Here is a 26,618-nt window from a genome sequence, read left to right on the forward strand (position 1 = left end):
TCAGTGCAAAAACTAACATTGTCGAGGACTTTATTGGTTTTGAAGGGTTGGACTTTACAGGAGGGAATGGCTCAAAGTTCACGCAGAGCTTCATAGAATCACAGGATCCCAGACTGGTTTGGGTTAGGAGGGACCAAAAAGTCCATCCAGTGCCACCCCCTGCCATGGGCAGGGACACCTCCCACTGTCTCAGGTTGCTCCAAGCCCTGTCCAGCCTGGCCTTGGACACTGCCAGGGATCCAGGGGCACTACAGCTGCTCTGGGCAACACCTTCACAAAAGGTTAGAGCTTCACCTGTGACCTGACATGTTTGAAAAAAAAATTCCTTAGGCTCCTTGTGGAGCTGAGGACCCCTCACATTTGTGCTCTGTGTCCCATACCTGTGTTCACCTGAGGCTCACATAAAGTTTGGATCTCCCAAGCTTTGCCTGGTCAGGCAGTATTAAGGACTGGAGGCAGAGGATGAGACACAATGTGACCTCTGGTCACCTGGAGGAATAGAAGAAACTCCCAAAAGACTCCACAATGACAGATTCTCAGTCAGAATTATTGGATCATTTTTGGATTCTTTTTTCAATTTGAAGTTCAAAGAGGTTTGAAGTCTTCATGGGATTGTTTTCAATTAATTTTTTTTCAAATTCTTTGCTGCAGCCATAAAAAAAGACATAAATTATATTGATATGACTAGCTCTAGTGGTTATATAGGTAAAGGTATCAGGATTTATAGAGATACCAGGAACTCTGAGGAAGGTGGTACTGTCCTTGCTTGGAGCTTGCTATTGCAGGCCAGTGACATTTTGGGACTGGGATTTTCTTTTGTTCACCCTGGGCAGTACAAGTACAGATTTTTCCTGTTCCTGCTCTGTGGAAGGAATCCCAGGTGTGATCCTGACTGCTCCTATAAATGGCAGAAACTCAGGAGTTAATTGTGGGGCCAATAAAACCTGTTTCCAGCCCTGTAGCAAACTGGTTTTGCCCTCTCTGCCTGCCAGCACCCAGTGGCTGAGACAGTGTCCAGGCAGGGATGGCAGAGAGGGCAGGAGGGGAAGGAGAGGGATCCAAACCTCTTCATACCCTTAGAAGGCTGCCCTCATCCCCACTGGCTGCTGCAGGCCTGGTCAGCCAGGAGAGCTGCCCCTTGCAGCACCTTCTCCAAGAGGAAATGCCTGGAGGGCAGAGGGAGAGGAAGAGACTCTCTGTGCCCAGCACCAGCTGCTTGCTCTTCATTCCCTTCCTAAGGGATCCTGGGCTGCTGGAACACAGGCAGTACCTGTCCTCACAAGAAGGGAAAGGAACGTGGGGAAGATATTGATGAGAGACAGGCAGGGAAAAAGAGGCAGGGCATGAGGCTCCTGTCTGCTTTCTGTGTGCCCTTGTGGTGTTTTGTGTTTGTCCTGGCCTCAGCAGCTGCACAAAGAAGGTCGAGTTGGGCAGAGCAAGTCTATGGCTCTGCTCAGTTGTGTTCAGGGTGGTCCTGCCAGCAACTGTGGGCTAGCAGCAAGAGGGGTTGTGGAGGGCAGGTGTTCCCCTGGACATTCTGTAGGACAAAATCACAAAAAAGCATGGAGGAAGTTTCTCCATGGAAGGAGTTTCTCCATGGAAGGAGTTTTTCCATGCCAGGCTTTCAATAAGTAAACATGCATGGAACTGTGATATCAATGAGAAGCATGGTAGAGGAGTGACTCTAGTGGCAGTTGTCACCTCTGGCAGGGTTTAGGTGTCTGTCAGACTGTCTGAGGTGTCTGAGACACTTGCAGGAGGTTGGCAGCATGACAAGGGCCCTGCTGAGGGACACTTCTGTCTCAGAGGGCAGTAGGAGCACCAGAACACCTCAAATAGTACCAGACACCTGCGTTTTGGTGACCTGAAATGTCCCAGTTTGACAGAAAATTTGGGTGTAGGATGGTTCTGCTGCCCTGCTCTCAGTGCTGTTTTCTCACCGGTGTTTTGGGGGTCTTGTAGATTCAGCTGGGCTGATCAGTGCCAGATCAGTTTAAAATGTTATCTCAAACATACCAAGAAGTTATACCAAGAAATCTCTGTGTGTTTGTCTGGCCTTTCCTGCAATGCAATTCCATCTCCTGTGGAGCAGAACTGAGTGACACTGCCCAGCACTGCAGCTCTTGCTGGGGACAATGACTGGAAGCAGCACTGGGCAGGTTCAAACCCACAGGTTTATTTGGGACTGTCAGTGTTATAACCACTGAGTCCAGGAGAGGGAATGGGTAGAAATGGGGTTTTCACTTTTATTGACCTTAAGTCAAGGGGCTTTTTGCTACTACATCCCAAACTGTTCTGTGCTAGTGTTTGCACAGGGAAACTATCCCTTAACTTCTCAAAATTAAACATCTGAAACCCTTCCAAATCTGGTGTTCAGAAAAGCACTCCTGTTTGGAAAGATGTCACTTGTTCTCTGAGTGTTCCTGGGGAGCAGGGGCCTCTTGCTCAGGATGAGAAGAAACAGCCTCAAAATGCACCAGAGAGTGTCCATATTAGATATTAGAAAAAAAATGTTCATGTAAAGGGCTGTAAAGCACTGAAATCGGCTGCCCAGGGCAGTGATGGTGTCCATCCCTGGAAGTGTTCAAAAAATGTGTAGATGTGGCACCCTGGGGACATAGGTTAGTGGTGAATGTGTTGGTACTGGCTTGATGGTTGCACTTGATAATTTTAGAGGGCTTTTTCTACCTTAATCATTCCACAATTCGCTAATTCTGCACTACTTAGGACCACTCTGACCTTGGTGTGTGGTTTGAGAGGAGGGTGCAGGGATGCACATCCCAGAAAAGTGCCCTCATTTTCCTCAGGCCCCTATCCTGCAGCTCCTCAGTCTCTTCTGGGATTGTGAGGATGCAGAGATGGGCTCTGGGGGCAGCTGTTTCCCGTGTTCTGCACAGGGAGAGCCTGCAGCTGATCTCTGTCCTTCTTCAGCTGGGACAGTGAGATAACTTACTTATTTTAAAGTTTCTGACCATGAAAATCAAGGACTGTGCCAGCTCCTTTTCTGGGTGAGTAGGGGTCAGATGCTGGTAATTCCTAGGAAATGCAGAACTCCAGTTCTACTACAGTTCAAGGGCTGTTATGCTGCTTATAGGCAATATTCAGAAATCTGCCCTTCTTTCTGTGCAATACATTGGAAAAACATTAACAATTCCCGGTACTTAATAGGTGTAAATTACCTTACACTGCAGCAAGGAGTTGGTGTAATCTTATTTATTTGACCAATTAATTTCTAAATTGCAGTGGCTGATGCCAAGATTCTTTCTGTACAGAACCATTTTGACCTCAATTAAAACACAGCTACCTCTGGAATAAAATGTAAAAGCTGTTACACTCAAGGAGGGAATTTTTAAAGGGATTTTAAAGGGTAGAACACCATTTATTTTTTCAAAGGTTTTTTTTTTGTGGCCAGAACACCTTGCCAGGACTCCTGCTCTGGGGAGTCTTGAATAAGGACAAGGAGTCAAAAAGACCACTTTACAAATACCTACATCCACTGTTCTTCCCTGGAACCCCTGAGTTTAAAGAAACTTTTCAATTGGTTTGAGTGCAATGTGTGCAGTGTGAGGAACTGAATATCCACGGGGAATGAAGCAGTGTGTGCTGTGCAGATGGGAACGATGCTTTGGAGGTGATTAATAAGTGACATGTCTCTCAGTATAAGGCTGCATACAAAATTGTCTTTCCCTTTGGTTGGAGTGAAGTGTTTATTCAGGGATGGGGTGGATTTCATCACTCAAATGTCAAACCCAGACTGGCTCTTTTCCTGGAAGGTGGAAACCCAAACGAGTTTAACCAGCCAACATATGGAGTCCCCTGTTAGTACTTATGGACTTCTTTAGCAGGAAATCAAACCAGTGGATGATTGTTTTGTTCCTTCTGGTCTTAGAAGTCTCAGGGAGGAATCATCAGCTGAAATAAATGTCATGCTCCCACCAGTGGTGCTTGTGCTGAGGTGCTGAGCCACTGGAGCCCAGCAGCTCCCAGTATGGGGGTGTGTGTGAATATGCAGGAGCTGCTCCTGGTCTGCTTTTGCCTGCAGTCTGCCAGTTCAACCATCTGCAAAAGAATTTCATTTATCTTTCCACAGCTTTAAGTAGCTCCCTAACAGCTGCCACTGCAGAAAAGAGAAGGTTTGATTTTTCTTTCCCTTTTCCCCTTTGCAGAACAGCTGGTGTTTAAACCTGGACTAGTGACAGTTTTCAGGTCTGCTGTCTCTCTTGGGAAGTCAGGACTGGGGGAACTGCTTTGTTTCAGGTCAGAACTGGCAGCCTTTCTTCCCTCAGTGCCCACTTGTAGCTCTCATTTCTCCTTCTGTTCCTCTCCCTGCGCTTTGTCCCCTGTTCAGGGACTGGCAGGAGCTCAGTGGGGTGACAATGCTTTGACATTGTGCTTTTTCCCTGTGCCATTTTCTTTGGATTCACTATTCGTGTTGGAGGTCTCTGGGGAGAGCACACAGCCACAGTATGGTTTAAAGGGACTCTTAACTGGAATCTGTAGTAGGAGGAAAAGTGGGAGGCAAAGTATCAATCTCCTTCCGTTTTTCAGGTCAGTTTGTCATGGGGTCACATATTGATTGGAAGCTGAAATAACACCAGTTACTGAAAAGCAAAAGGATGACTGATGGGGCTGGTGCAGAGAACAGGCATGTCTCTGGCCATCTCAGGAACAGCATCCCGTAATTCCGGGAGCTGGACTCAGTGATCCTTGTGGTTCCCTTTCAGCTCAGGATATTCTGATTCCATGACTATGATTCAGTTCTGCAGCTGCGTTCTGCTCTCAGGAGAGAGCAGGCAAATGTGCACCTGTACTAATGAGGTTTGCATTGCTAGGCTAAAAGAAATGGGAACTTTGCATTGAACAAACCCCCAGCTGCTGTGGGAGAAGCACACAGGAAAAGCCAAACATGCAGTGTGTTCCGAGCCTCCCCAGCTAAGGAAGCGTCTGTCAAAGGATGACATGTACAGTTAAATGTAAACACTTCCAACTACTTCCTGCATGGCTTAGGCTGTGTTAATTCTCTGTAAGACCTGGAGGGCTGGTGTGTCTACTGTAGTTGTAGTGGTTTTATTTATAACAAATCCAGCCATTACTAGATAAATAAATTGTGGTTAAGCACGAAGATGCTGATTAATTCTGGTGTAATATTACAGTAGGTACAAAGAAGCCAAGAAAAACTGCCATAATTTGCTGTCCAATCTACCAAATTGTCAAAAATGTCCAAAATAATTCTAGAAGTCATCTAAAATTTCTCTGGAGTGATGTAAGATGTGTTTGTTCAATAACTTTAGAAAATCAGCCCCCATTTACTGAAGTGTGGATCTACAGGACCAAGCTGGGGATTGGCAGAGCTGGGTGTCGATTCTGCTTCAGGGAGAGATTGGCAAAGGATCCTTGGAAAGCTCAGGACTTCAGTCTTAAAGTTGATGGCCAAATAGCTTTAATGTGCAAACTAATTAAGTACTGGAGAGTGAAGAGAGGAAACTGGAGAGAACACACTGGGGAGGAAAAATCTCCTTTAAATTGTTTATGTGTGTTAGAGATACATTCTGACCTTAGCCGCCTGCCACCAGCCAGGGCCAGCGTGCTGCTAAGCACTGTAATTACATTTCTGTCACTAGCAGGCATTCACTCAGCAGCACAGCTTCATCAGAAGGAGATTTGGTATGGTATAAAGAAGAGCTAATTGGCTTATGGTTGTAGGTTGAGAGGTCAGGGTTAGATTAAGGAGTTAAGAGCATCAGTGAGCTGTTCAACTCCACTGGGGTGTGCTGGGGGAGGTTTAGTTCTGCCAAGTGGGAAAAGCATCCTAGGAGTAGGAAACTATACAGGAATGATGATCATGCAAAAATCTTACAGAAATGTGTGGAACATATCAACATCAGGAGTGGTGTCCAGGATACCTGTTAGTGACTGCAAACTGCAGCAAATACAGGGCAGAAGTCACAGAATCCTAGACTGGTTTGAGTTGGAAGGGACTTTAAAAATCATCTTGTTCAAACTCCCCTGCCATGGGCAGGAACACCTTCCACTATCCGAGGTTGTTCCAAGCCCCGTCCAACCTGGCCTTGGACACTTCCAGGGATCCAGGGGCAGCACAGGGAAGAATTTCTGCCTAATATCTAATAAAAATCTTCCTTCTGTCAGTTTAAAACTGTTCCCCCTCACCCCGTCACTGCCTCCGTATAAAGTCAGTTTTTTCTATAAGCCCCTTCAGGTACCAAAGGGCCACAACAAGGTCTCCCCAGAGCCTTCTCTTCTCCCAGCTGAACAACGAAATTTCCTGTTTGTATTCCACAGAGTAAAAATGAGGACAGGCTCATTTCAAACAGGCAAATCCTCATGTTGCTTTTGCTCCAGGACCAAGGGAGCCCTGTCAAGAGCCCCGACACTGGCCTGTGCAGCCAAATAGGGAAAGGCAAGGGGGAAGATGGGACATGGAGCTTGCCTGCTTCCCAGGGTAGCACAGAAGGAGAGGATGGATTCACTGATAAAAACCAAAGCAGACAAGGAGGGCTCTGCATGTAGTCTGTTTGCAGGTGGGAGCCAGTTCTTACCTGCAGCTCCGTGGCAGGAGCCCCACAATGCCCTTGCCCTGAGGGAGCTGCTGTGAGCTGGGGCTGTGCAGGTGTGGGGGCTCCATTTGGCCAGTGTCACTAAGTTTTCAGCCTTCATACACACACACACACAGACCCTCTCTGCCCTTCTTACCCAGCCAGCAGTAAAATGATCCAGCCATTCAATAATCATCCCAGATTATTTAAACCCTCTGTAATCCATCGGTCTCTGAGCACTCACTGATGGATATTGGCTTCTAAAGCCTGTGCAAATCAGCTGCCTTGCACACAGATAATCAGGCTGCTGGCAATTGATAGTTTGGCTGTATTATACTTTTAGGCACGATTAGTTCCCCAGTTCCCTGCCAAGAAGAGAACCGCATAAACAGAGGATTGTTTAGAAACAAAAAAGTTCCTCTTGACGGAGAAGTCATGTAAATGGGAAGAAACAGGAAACCAATCTTCCCTTGTTCACTCTGAAAGAATGCATCTCTGAGGAATGTTGTAATTATGGATTTAGGAAATCAGTCCAATTTGCCAGGGTGCGAATTTCAGAGTTCATTCAGTCAACCCTCTCAAGCATTTCTCCTTCAGAACAAAAACCACCAGGAGCTAAAGTGTAGCAAAAGAGATTAAAGTAGAGAAAAATCAACTGCCAAGCTTTGCTTTTGGGAAAGATCTTGCACAGATACCGATTATTGCTTTGGCTCTGAGCTAGGGAGGTTTGGGCATGGCAAAACAGAAATCAGTGGTAACCTATGTTTGTCCCTTGGGCCTCTCTTTTCCATACACTAATGATGGGAAGAGTTTGTGCTCCTGAGCAAGTATTTCCATTGTCAGGATTTTTTTGCTTATTTACTTTGAAGGCTTTCCTAAATAGAAAAGAGGAGACTTTTTTCCTAAATGGAGCCTATGGATTCTCATGATGTATGTGACTGGATATGGGAACACTTACTGGAGTTATTGGTGGGTTAAGTCACACTGGTTTAGCTCGTTAGGGTTAATGCCAGGGCTCCAGACCAACCGAGAAGGCATTGGAGTGACCTCAGCTCACGCACATCCTGACAAGCAGATGAGGTGTCACCCTGTGAGTTCAGGTCCTAGAAGAAGCACAGAGGCAATGGTTTCACTCCTTCACACAGCTCTGCAGCTCTGGCAGCTCTGCAGTGATGTGGAGCTACAGGGCCCTGTCCCTGTCCCCACAGTGGGCCTGGCTCTGGCAGCACATGGAATTCCTCACTCTGTGGAATTCCTGCAGACAGATCCTGTAGCACAAGTCGATGTCACACGCTGCTGTTAAGCTGGAATTTGGAATGCTTAGATTGGATATGCACCCTTCAGGCAGCCCCAGAGCTCAGCAGAGAGCTGTATTTTCCTTGTGCAAGCTTCCATCCTCCAGGATACAAACCAGAGTAGAGTTCCTGGACGGTGACTTCTGTAGAACATTTATGGAAGTGCCTAGATTGTAAAAACATTCTGAGGGGCTGGAAAGCCCAGAGAAATGATGTTTAGTGACAGGAGGCTCAGGCTCAGTGAGGCTCAGCAGCAGTGCAGGTCACCCAGTACACGATGGGAGCCTCCACTTCCTTAAACTGGAGAGCAGGATTTGCCACTGGCCCCGTGACACTTCATGTGTGTGTGTGTGACACGATGACAAAAGGTGGGGAGATAAATGCTACTTCAAAATACACTGGGAAGATAAGGGTTGCCAGTTTGTCTTCAATGCACTGTGTCATTTGGCTTAGACAAAGCATCTACTGTGATAAGTAACACAGTACTCTGCTCTGAAAGAGTTTGGCCAATTTCCCCATCCTCATTCATCTTCCGTCTTGTCAAGTGCTGGAGTGCTCCCAGAAAATATCTCCAGCCTGCCATCGTGGGACTGAGGTGTGAGAAATCTGGAAGCATATCAAAAATCTGTGCCTTCTGTATTCAGACCAAGTCCTTGGTCCTTTGCTGATCCCTAGGATGAATAATATTCAACAGCTCTGGCACCAGGGTTAGGTTGGAATTCAGAAGGTACCTCTGCAGTGGTTGTGAGAAAGAGATTTCAGGAGGAAGCACAGACCCTCAAGATAGACTTCACACAGAAGAGAAGGGAAAAGAAATTATATCTGAAAAAGCAATGTAGGTAAAGTTACCTTAGTCTATTTGCTATGTAATTGTATCTCGGGGGGGTTTATGGATGTCATACAGTTCTTTTCTCTTCAAGCAAAGGTTAATTTAATGGGGTTAGTTGGACAGTACAGCTCATTGCAGAGCTACACCTGTGCCATTCCCTGACCAGGTAAGTGGAAGGGATAACAAGTATTGCAGGTGAGTTGTGATTTTGTGTATCAGCATATCTGGAGCTGTGGGATGTAATTGAGGAAAATTAGTTAATTATGGGTTAAAATAAGAGGTTATGATCTGGGAAAGTCCCCACAGTGTCAGGCTATGCTGACACTGCTGAACAAGACCAGGAATTGATCAGTGGCCCCAAAGACAAGTGGCACTGCTGACTGGTCCCAGCACAGCCCTAGGCTGCCTTCCTCTGAGGATCTGTCTGAAGTCTGCAGTGACAGCAGCAATGGGACAAGATCCCTTCCCTGAAACCTTCTGTGCAGCAGCAGTGGCCAAATGGGCAGTAAGAGCTGATTTTCTAGGGCAGCTTTTTCAGTCAGTGGGGAGTGGGATCCAGCATCAGGATGAGCTTTGCTATCTCACAGATGTACCATGGTGCCCTCTTTATTGAGAAGCCTGTCCTGAAGTGTTTGGGGGATTATGTGCCAGATGGTTCCTTGGGCACAGGGGAGCAATGTCCCTGTACAGTATTGCACCATCCCTCTTAAACCTGTTAAATATCTATTGGGATGTTTTTGGTTGGATATCAGGGAAAGGTTCTTCCCCCAGAGGGTGCTGGCACTGCCCAGGCTCCCCAGGGAATGGGCACGGCCCCGAGGCTGCCAGACCTCCAGGAGCGTTTGGCCAGCGCTGCCAGGGATGCCCAGGGTGGGGTTGTTGGGGTGTCTGTGTGGTTCTTGTGGGTCTCCCCCAGCTCAGGACATTCCATGGTCCTCCATTTCTGTTTGGGTTTGTGCTTTGTCCAGCCAAGAAACATTACTATCCACTACTGAAGCTACTGAAGTGAAATCTGGGAATGATCATGCCAGATTCACTTCAGTGGAACATCCTGTTTGGAGCCTTTCATCTCTGTGGAAGGAAGAGTCCATGCCCTGTGGAGCTGCTGCCAGCAGCAGGTTCATCTGTTCTGTGGCTCTGTGAGCTGCGTGAAGGTCCATGGAGGATGTCCAACAATGTGCTGAAGGAAATGTCTCAACCACTTGGTCAGTGTTTTTTGAAAATACTCTCTCTCCAGATCTGCCTCTGAAAGCTGCTTTGGTTCTTTCCTTCTGCTCTGTACCTGCTCATATCTGTGACAGCCAGTGCAGATTTTGGAGACACCATGACTTAATCTGTTCAAAATTAATTACTTCCCTTGGGGCCTGCCTGACAAAAATTTGGGAGGAATCCCAGTGCAGGAAATGTATTTGGATCTATGTGTACTACTGTTGAGTATGATCAGCACCATCCTGTATTCTGGGTAAATGAGATCTTGGGTGTTCTTCGCCCGGGAGGTGCTTGGGACTTGAAAGCAGCAGCTGCTGCAAGAAGCCGCCTGTCTGTGTGGAGAGGAGCCTGGGGAATGCAGGGCACTGCTAATCACACAATCAGGGCCTCATTTCAGTTTGAAATTAGCTCTTCTCTGAGAGCTCATCCCTGCCCTCCTGCTCAGAGCACGGCCAGCTTTGTGGGACAAGGTGTTGCCGAGCCCTGCTGTGCCTGTTGCAGTGCTTAGCCACTCTCACTGTCCCATTTTTTTTTACTTTTTGGCCTGGCTGGAATTTCTGGGAGGATCTGACTCCATCTTGTCTATGGTCCCCCCCAACAAAACTGAAGAGGGGATTATATTCCCCTGCATCAACCCAGGACTTCCCTATGCTGAACAAGCCCTGCTCCCTCAGCCTCCCCATGTGCTCCAACCCAGTGACCATCTCATGGAATCCCAGCATTGTTTGGGTTGGAAGGGACCTTTAAAGCCCCTGTGGGGGTGAGCTTTACCAGAGAAGCTGTCACTTCTGGCTGCCACTTGGCCGTGGTTGTGTGAGGCACACAGGAACATGGAGCAGATGCATCCTGTCACACAATATTGTTCAGCTGCTCACCACAAACCAGCAGCTTCCTCCAGGTTGCCCAGAACAATCAGCTCCCTGTGAGGAGCCCCAGTACAGAGGCAATCTGACTTTAAAGTTGCCTTTGCCTTGATCCCTGCCGATGATATCCTAAGTTAGACTCCTCTGAATTGCCTTTTGGAAGAGGCACCGGGGGGCCTGGAAGCCGAGTGTCCAGATTCACAAAGCAGGAACGAGGTGGTGTGAATATGCCCCGGGGAGCCGAGCATGCCGCGGGGAGCCGCGGTGCCGAAGCTTTGTGCAGGAGGATGAGGCCCCCTCGGCCGGCATTGATGTGGTAATGGCTGCCGCGCTGGGAAGCGCGGCTCCGGCAGTGATGGCTATCGGAAGCAGGCCTGCGGGGCTCTCAGTGGAGCCTGTTCTGCTCTTCTCCAGCTTATAAATGAGTGCCCAGTGCCTGTGAGCGAGAGAGCAGCTCAAATGATGAGAAAGCAGCATGTTCTCAGGCTGTTCTCAGGCTCTGGCTGTGGGTGGTGGCCGTGGCCGAGTGACTGCTGCTTTCACAGAAACCTTGCTCAGGACGGACTGGAGGGAAACTTGGCCTCTTTTATCCAAAGGAGAGGATTTCCTCCCTCCACCCTGCCCTTGTGAGACCCCACGTGGAGCATGGTGTCCAGCTCTGGGGTCTTCAGCACCACAAAGGCATTGACCTGTTGGAGAGTCCAGAGGAGGCCACAGAGATGGTCTGGAGCCCCCCTGCCCTGAAGCCAGGCTGGTAGGGCTGGGGGTGTCCAGCCCAAGGAAGAGGAGCTCCAGGGAGACCTTACTGTGGCCTGTTGAGACTTGAAGGGGGTTTATGGGAAAGAGGGAGACGGACTTTACATGGGCAAGCAGTGACAAGACAAGGGGAAATGGCCTTAAGCTGAAGGAGGGCAGGGTTATTTTAGACATTAGGGAGAAATCCTTCCCTGTGAGGGTGGGCAGGCCCTGGCACAGGGTGCCCAGAGCAGCTGTGGCTGCCCCTGGATCCCTGGCAGTGTCTAAGCCTAGGTTGGATGGGGCTTGGAGCAACCTGGGCTAGTGGAAGGTGTCCCTGCCCATGGCAGGGGAGTTGGAACTTTAACATCCCTTCCAACCCAAACCATTCTGGGATTCCAGGATCTCTGTAGGCTCTCCAGAAGACAGGATCCCCCTCCCCTTAGGGAACAGGCTGTGGCCCTGGTCTAAGCTGGCTCTGAGGGTCCCAACTCCACCCTTAGGCTTCAAGGAGTTCCCTTCAGTGACATCTGATAGTGACACTGCAGCATCTCCCCATGCAGCACAAATGATGGAAACTTTGAAACAGAAACCTGGAGCACAAATACAATAAAGTTGCAGTGACAGTACCACAGTGGCATGTTCAGGGAATGTTTAAACACGGGTGTCTGTACCTGCCACACCACAGGGAACTCAGTAGTGCTGTCAGTGCCCTCCACTGCTGACGGGGGTTTGTCCTTTTCAAGTCTGGCTTTCTTTTTCCCCTTTTAAAATTGCTGACTCTAAAATATTCTCCTTGACATTTTCTCTATACTAGCAGGAGGGGGTTTTGTTGGTTCTGGAAGCACTTGAAAACAGGGGAAATTGGCCAAGACATTCAAAAGTTAAATTAAAATCTGACTCTGCAAATAGCCAATGTCAGTGGTGTGAATAACGTCCCTCTTTGGGAAAAGATGTTGAGGCAAAGGGCAGAATTGGCTGGGATTGAAATGCAGCTTAACACATACAGATAAAACTGATCTAGGGTTGGATAGGGTGATTTCTAAGGGAGATATTGGATATTTGGTTTCAAAATTATTGATACTAATGGAGAAATGGTTGATGGGTTAAGGTCAGGACATTGCTGAGCTTGCCCTGCGTGGTTGGTGTGCGCTTTGTGAAGCCTTGGCGGTGAGAACAGGATTTACGGGTAGGAAATCTGCAGCCATCACTGTGGAAAGCTTTAATCATGGGTTATTGTTGGTGTCAGGGGTTTGTGTGTGCTCCTATGGATTAAAGAATGTATGATATGTCTAGAATTCCAAGAGGGATGTAAACAAGCCTCATACTCTATAGAATCTTTTCCTGCTCGGAGGTGTTGCTGATGTTGATCAGAACACCCGTGCCAGTTTCTTCTTGAGAAGTGTTCATTTACTGACAGCAAAGCACATGAAATGTCATCCCTGGTGAAACATTGCTCTCTGCATCTGTGCCCACATCTCTGGGGCCAAAGTTTCCACATTCTTGCCTCTTGCAGAGCTGTTGCGGTGGAAGCCTTTCCCCTTTAGAGCAATGTTGGTTTTTTTTCTTTTTTTCAGTAAAAAGACGAACAAAGCTATTTTCTGTTTCAGAATGCAAGAGGGGATATCTCTGGAGAGATTAACCTTCTTTACAGAGTTGTTTTTTGTGGTTGAAAGAAGAAATCTGTTATCATTAAAATAATATTTAAAAAATCTGCACCTCATTATTTCCAGAAATAAAGCTGCCACAATGAGATTTATTAAGAATTGACTCGGGGTGAACTGAAGAGAGCTCCAACACCAAAGAGTTTGTGTTTTAGAAAAAAGACAGGAAGACAATAGGATGGATACAGGGGGAGCAAGACGAGGGAATTGCTCTGCAATGTTAGTAAGAAAATATGTTCTTTTTGGAAAGGACTCTAAGAAGTGGCTTGGCAGATGTGCAGGAGGGTTTAACTCAGCCCCTCTTCACGTGTTCAGTGCTTGGCTGAGCTCAGTCACAGAAGGCAAAGAGGGGAGAGAGGCACAAAGGTCAGGACTGGCATGGCCAGGGGAAATGTAGAGGGCAAGAAGCACGAGCAGGAAAATGTGTCCTGTCCTTTTCCTGCCCTGCCCCTTCCCTCCTGTACCTGAGCCCCTGGGGAGCCGCCGGACCCCTGTCCTGCTCCCCCTGGCTCCTGCTGTGCCCCCAGCCCCTTGGGAACAGCAGTAAAACTGTACCTCCACATATCTGTGAGAAGAGCTGTGGTTTGGCATTTGGCAGAGTCACCGGGTGCAGACAGAGTGCTGAGGCAGCAGATTTTGTGAGCAGGCTGCTGTTACCTGGGGTGCCAGATCCCTCCAAGCTGTTCTGAGCCTCTGCCCCCTTCTGCACCTCTGGGTGGGGGTCATTCTTTTTTTTCTCCTTGGCTTTCTGTTTCCCTTCCTTTTTACCTTGGGGCCATCAACAGATTTGTTTCCTGATCTCTGTGTCTACTTTGAAGACAAATTCTCACCTTTTAGTTACCAAAGGAATGTGAGGAATGAGGCCCCACAGCCACAGCCTCCCACCCAGCTGGGAGCTGTTCCTACATGCTGGGCAGAGGGAGCAAGGTGCTGCCCTCCCTGGGAACAGGCTTGGCCCTTGAGCAGTGCGGATGGGCACACATGGCAGATGACAGCAGCACAGGCAGGGTGGGGATGGACTTCCAGTGCAGATCTGAGCATTTTACTCCTCTGAAATTTTTGTTCGTAGTGCCAGTCCTAGGGAGGGACTCAGCTTGTTTTAGCAGTTTTCTTGACAATATTAACTTCAAGGGCAGATCCATGACTAGGTCAGAGAGGAGAAGTTGCTACGTGGCTGTGGGGGCTCCGGGATGTTTGCAGCACGTGTGGGCTGGCTGGGGAGGAGGCGGGGAACTCCCACCCCATGGAGCTGGTGTGACCCTCAGTGTTACCATGCTTGTATTTCCTCTTACACCTGCATCTCTCAGAGGTGGACAAGGCAGAAGAGCTCTAGTGCATCCAGCTGTCATCAACTGTCGCTGCCCCTTGCAAGTGGCTGCTGACCCCTGCCAGGGTGGGCACTGTGCCATGTTCCTGCCAGAGCTGGGGTTTGGGTTTAAACCATAGGCACGGTAAGTTTGTGCTGGTGTCCCCAGGCTCTGCAGTGAGCCAAGGCACTTCCCTTCCTTCAGGGAACAGCTGAGAGCAGGGAATGTCCTAAAGTGCCCTCCCTGTTTGCAGGTGTGAACACAGGGAGTGACACAGTGACACCTGAGAGTGTGTTTGGCCCAAAGCAATGGTCCAGTTCTCACCTTCACAGGGCCTTGAACAGACACTGAGAGAAGGAAGTCCCTTATGCAATCATTGTTCACCCCAGCTGGATGTGGGACTTACACATTTCATCCAGCTGAATTCCAGTACAGGCTGCCACCACTGCCAGCCTGGACTCCACCCGTGGCTGTGCCTGGTGTGGGGGGTCCCAGAGCCCCCATCTAACAGCACTAGGGGCAGGAGGCTGGAGGGTGATGTCAGCCTTTTCCTGGCTCTGAACACCACTCAGGAAAGCTTCGCTGATGTGCCCTCCCTGCCCTATGGATGACTGGCAATCCCATCCATAGTCACCTATGGATGACTGGCAATCACAACGATCCGTGCAAATACTTCCAAGGATGGAGGAGACTCCATACAACCGTCTGTCCTGGAGACATGAGGAATGTCTATCCTAAGAAAGCCATCCCAAGAAGATGCTCCAGGGTCTGGAGCCCCTCTGCTCTGGAGACAGGCTGGGAGAGCTGGGGGTGCTCACCTGGAGAAGGCTCCAAGGAGACCTTTCAGTACTTAAAGGGGGCCAAGAAAAAAGATGGGGACAGAGTTTTTAGCAGGACCTGTTGCAACAGAACTTGAGCTGATTTTAAACTAAAATAGGGGAGATTCGGACTAGATATAAGGAATAAGGTTTTTAAAATGAGGGTGCCTCCTGGGAGGAGGAGAAACCCCCTTGATGGAAGTTGCATTGACAGTCTGCCCTCCTCCCCTGCCCTTGCAGAGCACAGTTGGGGATAACCGGTGGCTCCAAGAACAGCTGGTGCAGTTGCTGCTCCGTCACTGTGACGCGCGCGGGGCGGCACGGTGGGCGCAGTGCTGCCGCGTGCCCCCCGAGATGCTGCCTCAGGCTGTGGCTGAGGAGCTTCAGAAGCTGCACATCCAGGACAGGTAAATATTGTGTTTGGTGCCTTTTCCATGCAGATTGCTTTTCATACAAACACTGTATATTTGCTTAAAATTGTCTGCCGTGATGCGTCCATGGGGGCAGAAGTTTGCAAAGACTTCCTCCATATACTTGGATCCCATTGTGGCCCTGCACACTGCATTTGTTTGTCATAAGCCTGGAAATGTCCATGAAAGGGGCATTTTAAACTCATCCTGAGTACACAGAAGCTCTGTGAGATTGCTGCATGCTGCTGAGGGTTCTTACACTTCCTCTGCCAGATCAACAGTGCAAATACTCATCTATTTTACTGAGGTGATTGTAGATCTGTCAAAGTTTTACTAATTATTACTTTTTAATGATGATGATTTTGGGAAGGTCTCACAGATGGCCTTGAACAGTTCATGTTCAGGGATCCTGGTTTGGTGTATCTGCTCTTTCTCCTCATGCAGATCTGCACTTGTTCAAGTACTGTATCACCTCAGGAAATACAACACAGATGTAATCAACCTCAAAACACTTCTCCAGAGGGTCCACAGCTTTTTTGGAGCACAAGAAACTCTTGTCTGTCTTGGATATGCTCCTACCTCGCTCCAAAGCACTGCCAGACCTGCCCTCCTCCTCCTCCCTCCTGAAGCCACAGCAGCCACCAGCTGGGAGCCAGGAGGTTTTTCCATGAGGGATAAGCCCTCAAAACACAAAGGGGTGATTACAAGTGTGTGGCTGAGCCACAGACTGTGCATCCAGAGATAAAACCCATCACTACATCTCTGTGCTGTGGGAATCCTGTGCTGTGGAGGGAAGGCAGGTGAGGGTGTGCTTTGCCCTGCGTGCCCTTCATCCCTGGGATGGATGAATAAACCCCTTTGTACTGCAGTTTACTCAACCAGTCATGATACCTGCTGTGGTAGCTGCTATAAAGTCAGCAGAGCCATGAAACCCATAAAACAGTCTGGCTGCCCTGTCTATTGAGTAACACAGCCACAGGTTCCCAGAGGGAGTTCACACTGCACACAACAAGGTGGCACCAGCATATAAATGACATCATCTGTCTCTGGTCACACCACACAGGGCTCCTGAGCTTTGCAGGTGAGAATATTCCTGGAGACCTGAGGCTGCACACCTTCATTAAATATTTTACACAAATATTGACTTCCCCATGCACACAAACCCACAGGAAAGAGTGTGCAGGGAGAGCTGCAAAATTGGGCACATAGCCTCCCAAACATAAGGTTACTAATAGTTTCCCAAATAACGACCCATTTCAAGTCTTTATGGGAGAGAGACTATCTGGAAATGTGTGATCTGTCCAAGGGAGCTGGATCTTTTTTGATTACTTTCTTTTCTCTGAGAAAGAACTGAGTGTCATGGAGAAAGAGAGGGTCAGGGTGAAATAAGGGGAGTAAAACTTAACCCTCTTGCTCCAATCCAGGATTTCCTTCTGGCCTTCCATGGCTTCAAACTGTTGCATCTGATTCTGTGCAGGGTGGAAGAGGTCACAAAAGCAGGTAATTATGAGGCCAGTAGGAAGAAGGACTATTACCAGCTTCCTATTCCACGGGAAAATATTCACTTTCTGCAGACATGGGAGGAGATGCTGCAGTGCTGGGAGAAGGTGCTGCAGGTGAGTGTTACCTGGGATTGGCCTGGCAGGGTCAGGGAGCTGGAACCCCATGTCAGACTGAGACACAGAGTTGGATGTGGCCACTGCCATCCACTGCCTACCTCCCCAAGCCATGAACAGCTGCTCCTTTAAGATGGTCTGGTTTGGGGAAGGTGTTAGGAATTGTGCCAGGGAAGGTTCCCCTGGGTGATGCAGGTGCTATGAGAGTTCCCTGTGTCTGTGGCAGTTTGCACAAAGAGCTGCTGGTGCTGGGGAGGAAATGCTCATGTCCTGGACAGATTCTCCAGGCTCCTCTCAAGCACAGACAGGCTCTGGGTGCAGAAAGTGTCTGTGTTGCAGCCTGGGCAGGTCGTTGGTGTGGACATGGAGTGGAAGCCTTCCTTTGGCATGGTGGGGAAGCCCCGTGTCGCCCTCCTGCAACTTGCACTGAAGGATGAGGTGTTCCTGTTGGACCTGCCACAGCTCCTCGAGCAAGCTGAGGCTGAGGGGGAAAAGGAGAAGCTTCCCCATTTCATCCAGATGCTCTATTCAGATGCAACCATCACTAAACTAGGTAACACCCCTCTCTCTTCCCCACCTCGGGACTTCACACCTCCTGTTTTGTCATCTTTGTCATTCCTAGAGCCTCTTGGTGTTGTCATTCCTTAAATCCACTTGCCATGGAACCAGCTTTTGTAGCCCTGAGTGTTCAGGCACTGCCAGGCCAGGAAACAGTGACTAGTGTAACTGGGAGTGATAGAAATACAGGATCAGAGAACCACAGAAAATCTTGAGCTGGAAGAGACTCACCAGGATCATCCATGCAGCTCCTGCCCTGCATAGACACCCCAACAACCCCACCCTGGGCAGCACTGGCCAAACGCTCCTGGAGCTCTGGCAGCCTCGGGGCCGTGCCCATTCCCTGGGGAGCCTGGGCAGTGCCAGCACCCTCTGGGGAAGAACCTTTCCCTGGTCTCCAGCCTGACTCTCCCCTGACACAGGTCCCTGCCATTATATCTCCCCATTTCAGATCAGATCCAGGATTCCTGATATAACTTGCACTCTCAGACTTGGGATTGTCCTAGCTCTGTACTAATCCCCAGCTGACACCCACCCTTCAGTGGTTCAGGTAATTCTGGTAGGCAGAGCTGTCTGGGTGTGCTGTCCCTGTCCCAGAGCTGCTGTGCTGGACACCAGAGATCTCTGAATTATCATACATGGTTTTTGGAGGCTTTTATCAGGAGCTGCTAAACCTGGATTTCAAAGGCAAATTCATAAATACCTTTCCCTGATTTTAAGTAAGTTGATCTTAAACTCAGCATTTTTCACGCACCTCTCTTTTCCCTTGATCTGCAGGAGTGTCTCTTAGGAACAGAAGAGACAGGACCCAGTCTTGTTCCCTGTTTGAACAGTCTTCCCACCAATGCTTATAAATATTTTGTCAGCATTTTGACTCTGAACTAGAAGAAGCTGCAGTGCATTAAGCGTGATTTGAGTTTTCCTACCTGTGTGATTTGGGCTTTTTTTGTCTTCAGGTTATGGGATGTCTGGAGACCTCAGCAGCCTTGCAGCCACATGTTCTGCTCTGAAAGACACAGAGAAGCAAATGCAAGGTGTGGTGGATCTTCTTGCAGTGGACAAACAAGTAAGGATAAACACATGGAGATGTGGGATGGTATCTCCTGCATGTGCTGGTGGATAACTGTCCTGAATCCTGTTTGCATCCTGGATTGGCAGGGAGATGGCTGCATGAGTAAAGAGACCATTTCCTCCAGATGGTTTGAGGTGTTGGGGTTCTGTAAAGGAAGACAGAAATCTTTTGTTTTCATCAACTAAAATGTTAAAGCTTATGATACTGACAGCTTTTCCACAGCCTTTATACAAGCTGTGAAAAACTCTTGGAGACCCAGCTCCATTCAGCCAGGACAAGGTTTCTCAGCACAAGTTATACTTAGGAAGTTCTTGTAGAAATTCTGCTACTGCAAGGCCATGCATTATTGAAGCAGATGTAGTGGAGTTAATAATTTGTACAGAACTCTGATGTTCCTAGGAGGGCTGCTGGTGGGTTCAGCACAGGAATTTCTGGTCAGCTGAAGCACAGCTGTCCCTGAATTTGCACACAGGAGCTTTCAGCAGTCTGCAAAAATGTTCAGCACAACCATTTTAATGGGTAAAATGTACAGAGTGTTTCTGAGGCTGTGGGTTGAGGTGAAGCAGATCTTTGGGATTGATAGCTTAACCTGGAAAGTGCTTCAGGGGCTGACATAGCTGCCAACAGCCATTGCCTCAGTTTAAGCTGAGAAATGGCAGCTGCAGAGAGAGCTGCTGCCCAGGGTGTCACAGGAATGCCTTTTTCCACTGGGACGAGGAGGAGAAAGGTGCTGAACTGCCACTGCTGGTCCTTTCTTGTGTGGATGCCCAGCAGCCCCCAGCATGGTGAGCACCCTGCAGACCCCTAAGGAACCTCATCCCAGCCCTGCTGCTCTGGTGCAGGGCTATACAAGAATGCCCTTTTATCCCCTTCCTTGGCTATGGAAGAGACTTCTCTCCAGCAAGTATGTTTGTTAAAGAAACAACCCAACACCGTGTTTATATCGTGCCATCCCAGCCCTTGTCTGAGGGCTGGGGTTCAATACACCAGGCACGATATGCATGTGACAGGGCTGTGCCTGGCCCCAGCAGCTGGAACAGGAGGTGGTTTGGGAGCTGCTTCATAACCAGGTGGTTTCTATCTTTTTGTTTCCATCAGCTGCAGTGGGGGAAGGACAGCCGGAAGGTCGATGGACTGTCCCCGGAGCACAGCCACAAGGAGAGAGGGGTCAGGCAGCCAGAGAAGGGACTCAGCCTCCTGGTGCAGCATGTGCTGGGGAAGCCTCTGGATAAAACAGAGCAGCTGTCAAACTGGGAGAAGCGGCCACTCCGGGAGGAGCAGATCCTCTATGCAGGTCTGGCCCTGGCTGGGTGCTGCAGGTGACCAGCCCAGGCTGTGTTTGACTGCTCTGTCCCCAGGAAAGTCGTTAAATAGCAGAGGAAGAAAATGGCTTTGCAGATTAGTTCCTGTTCAAAGGAGTCAACACATGTTTTGTTTGTCCTTTTGAGGACATGACTTTAATGGTTGAAGTTTAAACTGTCCAGTGATTCATTATTTCCCTTATGAAGGAATTCCTGTGCTTTGCAGATTTTGTCTGATGAAACATCACCTCAGTGGAAACTCCTCTCAGTAACTGAAAGGAGGAAAGTCTACTTCCTTCTGCCTCATTTCACAGCCTTCCTGGGAAACAAATGCTGTGTTCATTTGTCACAGTGAGGTGCTTGTTAGAGCTGGGTTTGAAATGGGCAGATGTGGTGTCAGAAACTGCAGCAGAGACTCAGGGCTGTGGAGGGATCCATAGAGTTTATTGCTGATTACCCCAGAGTCAGAAGTCTGGGTCTAAATCTTTTCCTGGTGCATCAAAGGACAGTCTGCTGATGCAAACTAGCCCTTTGTTAAATTCGACTATCCTTGAAGCTGACACAGTTCTCACAAAAGTTAATCACTGGGACTTGTCAGACTGGCTGGGAGAGTTCTCCCATTGCCATTGCAGGGAGCAGCAGCACACGGCAGTGAATGTGGGCAGGTGATTGCAAACAGCTCAGGCAGTACCTGCTCAGATATTGCATCTCCTGGGGAAGTTCCCTTCCTGTCAAGAGGAGTGACAAGGAGCTGTGGGCAGGCTTGGGGACAATGGTGAGGAGCAGGGGCTGGCTGGAGTTACCTGGTGGTGGTTGGAAGAGCCACACTGCAGTTTACATTGGATTATTGGGTTAGAATGGAGATGGCAGAGCCTGTCTTTAGGAGCTGCTGCCTTGACCTCCTGTGACTGTGGGTTCAGCTGTGATGCTCAGTGAGTCAGTCCTGGAGCTGAGGGTATGACCTGAGGGAGTTGCAGCTTCACAGTTGTTCACAGTGGCTTTTACAAAGGTGGGGGCTCTTCCTTGCCTCAGGAAAGCCTCTGGTTTACTTTTGAATGAGCCTCATATGAGCTGAGGTTCATTCTCTTCCCTGCAGCCTCAGATGCCTACTGCTTGCTGGAGATCTATGAGAGGCTCTGCAAGGACCCTGAGAGCTTCGGTCTGAGTTCAGACCTGACAGACAGTCTGGTGGGAAAACAGAGCAAAAAACCCAGGGCAAAGAAGCATCTGAATAAACAAGAAGCACCATCACCTTCTGGACAGGTTTGTAAACATCTTCAAAGAGCTCCTTGTTGCTCAAGACCCCTGCAAATCATGTGCTGCTGCTCTCAGTCCCACCATTCACTGTGCATGGCTGTTCGCAGGACTCTTGCAGCAAACATCCTCCTCATCCCTCCCTCCCAGGACACTCTGCTCTCTTCTTGGCCTGCCTGGGTCCAGCTTTCCCTGCTCTTTGAGGTTCACTTGTCTTTGCACAGTGTGGGTGCAGATCTGTGTGCTAAGCCCAGTGAGCCTTGCTCATGGAAATGCTCCTTCTACATTTTGGGTTTGGATTCTGTGGCCAAAGTTTCAAAACTCTTACTTCCTTACTTTTCCTTTTTACTGAGCTTCCACACCTTGCTTTCACACTGGGAATATCTCCTTTACTGTGTCTGGAGTAGAAGTCTGCAAAGTTAAAAGAAAATGATCCATCAAAAATGCATTTCTGCTGAAGGCTTGTCTCTGCCTCCCTGCCCACCACCACATTCCATGAGAGGCCTCTCCCAGAAGTTTGTCTTGTGGTAGAGCCTTAAAACTCCACCAGAGCTGTGCAACTCTGCTTAAGTATCCTGAAATGTGACTGGTGCCTCTCAGTAATAACATTTTACATTTAAAATGGAACCATTCAGTGGTTTGTGCACCTTTGGAAACCTTGGCTCAAATCCCATTTTGTTATTGCCTGAGAAGACCTACCATGTGTATCTGTGTGTCCTGAGGAGCCCCAAGTGTGTGTGGAGCTCCTGAAGTCAGTGCCCCTTTCCATGGCTGGGCTGAGATGCAGCTGACTGTGTCCACCTGTGTGTAAATGTGCAGCATCCCTTGGCCTTCAGCAGGCAGGAGAACACGGAGCTGCTCCCTGAGCACTGCGTTCATGGGAATGCTGTGTGTTGCAGCAGAGCTGGGTGGCTGCTGCAGAGGTAGGAAAAGTGAGCACTTCAGGCTGCAATCACCTTGGAAACCCACGGGTCATCTTTGTGTTCTGTACAGTCAGATTCATCAGCCAAGAGGCAGTTGGTAAAACCTGTCCCGGGACACCAAAAAAAGCAGACTTGTCCTGACTGCATCCTTCATGACTCCAAGCTCTCTTTCCCAGTGTTTCTTTGTCTGAAGTGGGGCTAATGACTCTATTCTCCTTTATGAGCTTTTTGCTCTCTGTTGGCATGAAATGTGAGAAGAAAGCTCTGTATGACAGTGCTGGCCACTGGATAAACACTGGCTGAGAGCCAGCTGCAGCTCCTGCACATCTGTTTGAACAGCAGCAGCAGCCAGGGGTAGTGTCTCCAACCACCTCAGCTTCAGGGGCAGCTCCATCCCTTGTGACGTGCTCTGGTGTCACAGCTGCATCGACCAGGGTCCTCCAGGAGCTGGTGACAGCCCAGTCTGCCCAGTGCTGCAGAGCCCTGGCTGCAGGGACCAGCTGCTGGGAACTGCAGCATCACACTAGTGTTGCTCCTGGACCTGAGCTGGTTCCCATGGAGAGCTCAGGTGGAGCTGCCTGGTGTGCCACAGCATTCCCAGCTTGGGGCCAGATCCTGCAGAACTGATCTGCAGTGCTGGCTCCCTGCATAGTTGCTGGCAGTGTCCTTCAGTCATCCCAGCTGATTCAAGTTCCTGGAGTCAAAAGCTGGACATTGGAAGTTCCTTAATAACTTCCCTTCTCCATGAATTTAGCTATTGTACTTCTGAGAGCCTCCCAAAGCCAAAGTCCTCCAAGTGCAGGAACTCCCCCAGCAGCAGACATTTGAAATAAAACAAACAGAATTCAGGCACTGCCTATTTTTAACCTTCCAAAGACAACAGAGTTGACGTGGTTGCTTTGTCTACCTGTTTCTCCCTCTGTCTGTCCTGAGTCATAGCTTTATCACATGTTTATTAATTGCAGACTAATTTAGGGGACTAAATTAGCCTTGACTATGTTTCTGTGACTTCTTGAAGATGAATGTCTGTGCAGAGCACTGGAGGCCAGGTTGGCACTTCTCCAGGGAAAGGCTGCAGGTTCCTGGATCAGGTGGCCAACTGGTCAGTGAGAGAATGGTGAATTCAGAATTAGCCCCATCATGTTCTGCCCCCTGCCCAGGTGGTGATGGCAATATGGAAAGGATGGGAATGAGGATCTCGAGGTGCTGCAGAGCATGGGGGAGTGGTGACACAGGTGGAAGGAGGCAGTTGGATGTGCCATGGTGGGTGAACTAACGCAGGGAGTAAAAACACAAATATACTGGGAATCAGACTTCTGCTCCTTATGGATCTTCCTGCTTTCTCTAGGAATGTCAAGGACCCAGAACGGAGCCCTCACGCCCCCCTGCCCCCATCTCCCCCCCTGCCCCCATCTCCCCCCAGGAGTTCAGTGTGGTCTGTGACAACATGCTGCAGGGCCTGGGGCGCTACCTGCGCTGCCTGGGCGTGGATGTCCGGCTGCTGGACAATGAGGATGACCATAGGAAAGCTGCTGAGGTGAGTTCACAGCTCCCATGTCCATGGGGATGTGATGGGGCTTACTAGGAAGCTGCAGTGGTTCTCAGGCTGCAGGAGCTGCCCCGTGGGTCCCTCTTTCCATCCCTATGCTGAGTCCCAGCTCTTTGGGTCACCCTGAGCTCTGGCAGCTGGAATCAACTGAGCCCTCCAGTGGTGTGTGGCCTTGGTTCTCCAATTCCAGGAGACAGGAAGGGAGCAGAGACTGCTATGATCTCACTCTTACATGTGTCTGTTTGTGTCATTGGCAGCTGGGGCAGCTCAAGTGAGAAGAACACAAGTGGAGGGTAAAGATCATAGAATCACGGAATGGTTTGCTTTGGCTTAGAAGGGGCCCTAAAGATCATCTCCAACCCCCAAGCGTCTTGGGGGAAGCTGTGTGTTAGCAACAAGACAAAAGTCAGTGAAAGGAGCCAACATTCACTTAGATTTCTAATGCACTCCAGTTTGGGCTTACAGGGAATGTATTTGTCTGCCTTGTGTCCAGGTCAGTTGGGCAGAACCATAATCCAAAGATGGCTGTTCAATACAGAAGGGAGAATGTCCTTAATCAATGGCCATGTAACATCCTGGCTGGCCTTGTGAGGTGACTCAAAGGTGATCAGCCACAACTTGCAGTGATGTTTGGGAAAGGAAGAGGGGACCATGAGTATTGCTCTGGGCTCCCATAATAACTCTGCCTTTCTGCCTACTGCATGAGAGATAAATGCTGCTGCATTTCAGACACATTTCTGCTATCCCAGGAATGCAGATCACAGAATCACAGAATCCCCTGAGCTGGAAAGGACCCACAAGGATCATTGAGAACAGCTCCTGGCCCTGCACAGGTACCCCAACAATTCCACCCTGGGCATCCCAGGCAGCTCCTGGAGCTCTGGCAGCCTTGGGGCTGTGCCCATTCCCTGGGGAGCCTGGGCAGTGCCAGCACCCTCTGGGGGAAGAACCTTTCCCTGGTCTCCAGCCTGACCTGCCCTGACACAACTTCATCCCCTCAGGTCCTGTCCCTGGTCGCAGAGAGCAGAGATCAGTGTCTGCCCCTCCTTTTCCCCTCCCCAGGAAGTTGTAGCTACAATGAGGTCTCCCCTCAGTCTCCTTTTCTCCAGGCTGAACAGACCAAGTCTTATACAGCTTCCCCTCAAGGCCCTTCACCATCTTTGTTGCTCTCCTTTGGACAATCTCTAATGGCCTAGTGTCTTTCTTATTTTGTAGTGCCCAAAACTGCTATCAGGGTTCGAGGTGAGGCCACCCCAGCCCAGAGCAGAGTGGGACACTCCCCTCCCTTGACCAGCCCATGGTGCTGGGCCTGATGCCCCCAAGACACAAATGTCCCTCCTGGCTCCAGGGCACTGCTGACTCACATTCAACCTTCTTTCAACCAGGACCCCCAAGTCCCCTCCTGTGACACTGCTCTCCAGCATCTCATTCCCCAGTCTGTTTGTATATCCAGGGTTGCCCCATCCCAAGTGCAGAATCTGTCACTTTCCATTGTTGAACTTCCTCTGGTCAGTGATTGCACAGCTTTCTGATTTGTCCAGGTCTCCCAGAGGGCCCCCCTGCCTTCAAGGGAGTCAATAGAGATATCCAGGCCACACAGTGTGTGCTATCAAATGTGCATGGATCACCCAGCCTGGTGTGCAGGATGTTTCCTCTTCAGATGTCTGCTTGGCCTGAATCCGGGGCAGGCTCTAACTTCTGCAGAAATAATTAATATCTCCTCCCTGCCAAACTTGCACAAGTTATTTAAACAAACTGGTTCTCAGTGCCTCCCCCCAGAGCCCCATCTCCACTTCTCATCCCCATCCCTTATCGTGCCACGGACAGGATGTTTGACATTGCTTTCTCTATGGTGACCAGACAAACATCCTTTCACTATCAAAAGCACTTGGAGTGTTACTGTATTGCAGAGCCTTTGATCTGGGCTTGGATAATCAAAGATAAAAATAGACTCCTCCCACCCTGTCTGATATCTGGCTGGTCCTGATTGAATCAAAGTTGAATGTTGACCACCCTACGCCCAAAAACTTGGGAATGTTATTGCAAAGGCCAGCAGAGGGTTTGGATCCTGGTCACTGAGTACAAGACAGATGGTTTGGGTGTTGTCCCAGCACAGTCTCAAACTGGTGTCACTAGGAACATCTAAGAGTGTATAGCATTAGTATTTGCTCTTCATTAAAGTCTTTTCACTCAAATGATTTATCAGTCATACTACACTTCTCCTTGTGCCAAGAACTCCTACAACACCTGGCATTTGCTCCTTATTGTTCTCATTCCTTCTCTTTGTTAAAGTGGCTTCAAGTGTTGGTGGGCAGATGGGTCTGGTCCTTCACCCTCTGTTATTTGGGATCAAGCTTAAAAGCCTGAGAACTTCCTCAGCTGTGCTTGGGCAGTTATGGATTTTATTTATTTTTTTTGTTTAGGTTAGCACATGTAGCAGGAATTGGTTTGGCAACCCCCATTCCCATGGATGTGAAACCTTTGTCCTGTGTTATGCTTCATCTTGTGCTGTTGTTATTGACTAAATATTTTATCTTGGACTTGTCATGGTGAGTTTATCATGCCAGAACTGCAGAGGTGTGAGAGCAGGGCCCCTGGCACCACAATCCACTGGCTCCCCTCTGGCTGACCAGATTTAGTGGTGGAGTTGGCAATGTTGGG

The 26,618-nt window shown here is 49.1% G+C and overlaps 1 protein-coding gene across 5 annotated transcripts in view; it reads left to right on the forward strand.

Annotated features, from left to right (window-relative positions):
* EXD3 (exonuclease 3'-5' domain containing 3) overlaps positions 1-26,618 on the forward strand; it is a 254,817-nt gene that overhangs the window by 104,951 nt on the left and 123,248 nt on the right. For all 5 annotated transcript variants that reach the window (XM_053996258.1, XM_053996259.1, XM_053996261.1 and 2 more), the window contains 7 exons: positions 15,515-15,681; positions 17,162-17,300; positions 17,640-17,853; positions 18,815-18,924; positions 20,029-20,224; positions 21,328-21,494; positions 23,757-23,945. In XM_053996258.1, the coding sequence (XP_053852233.1) occupies positions 15,515-15,681; positions 17,162-17,300; positions 17,640-17,853; positions 18,815-18,924; positions 20,029-20,224; positions 21,328-21,494; positions 23,757-23,945 (1,182 nt within the window). The remainder of the gene's footprint in view (positions 1-15,514; positions 15,682-17,161; positions 17,301-17,639; positions 17,854-18,814; positions 18,925-20,028; positions 20,225-21,327; positions 21,495-23,756; positions 23,946-26,618) is intronic.

The sequence above is a fragment of the Vidua macroura genome, chromosome 21, assembly GCF_024509145.1.
Source record: "Vidua macroura isolate BioBank_ID:100142 chromosome 21, ASM2450914v1, whole genome shotgun sequence".
In the NCBI taxonomy this organism is placed as follows: domain Eukaryota; kingdom Metazoa; phylum Chordata; class Aves; order Passeriformes; family Viduidae; genus Vidua; species Vidua macroura.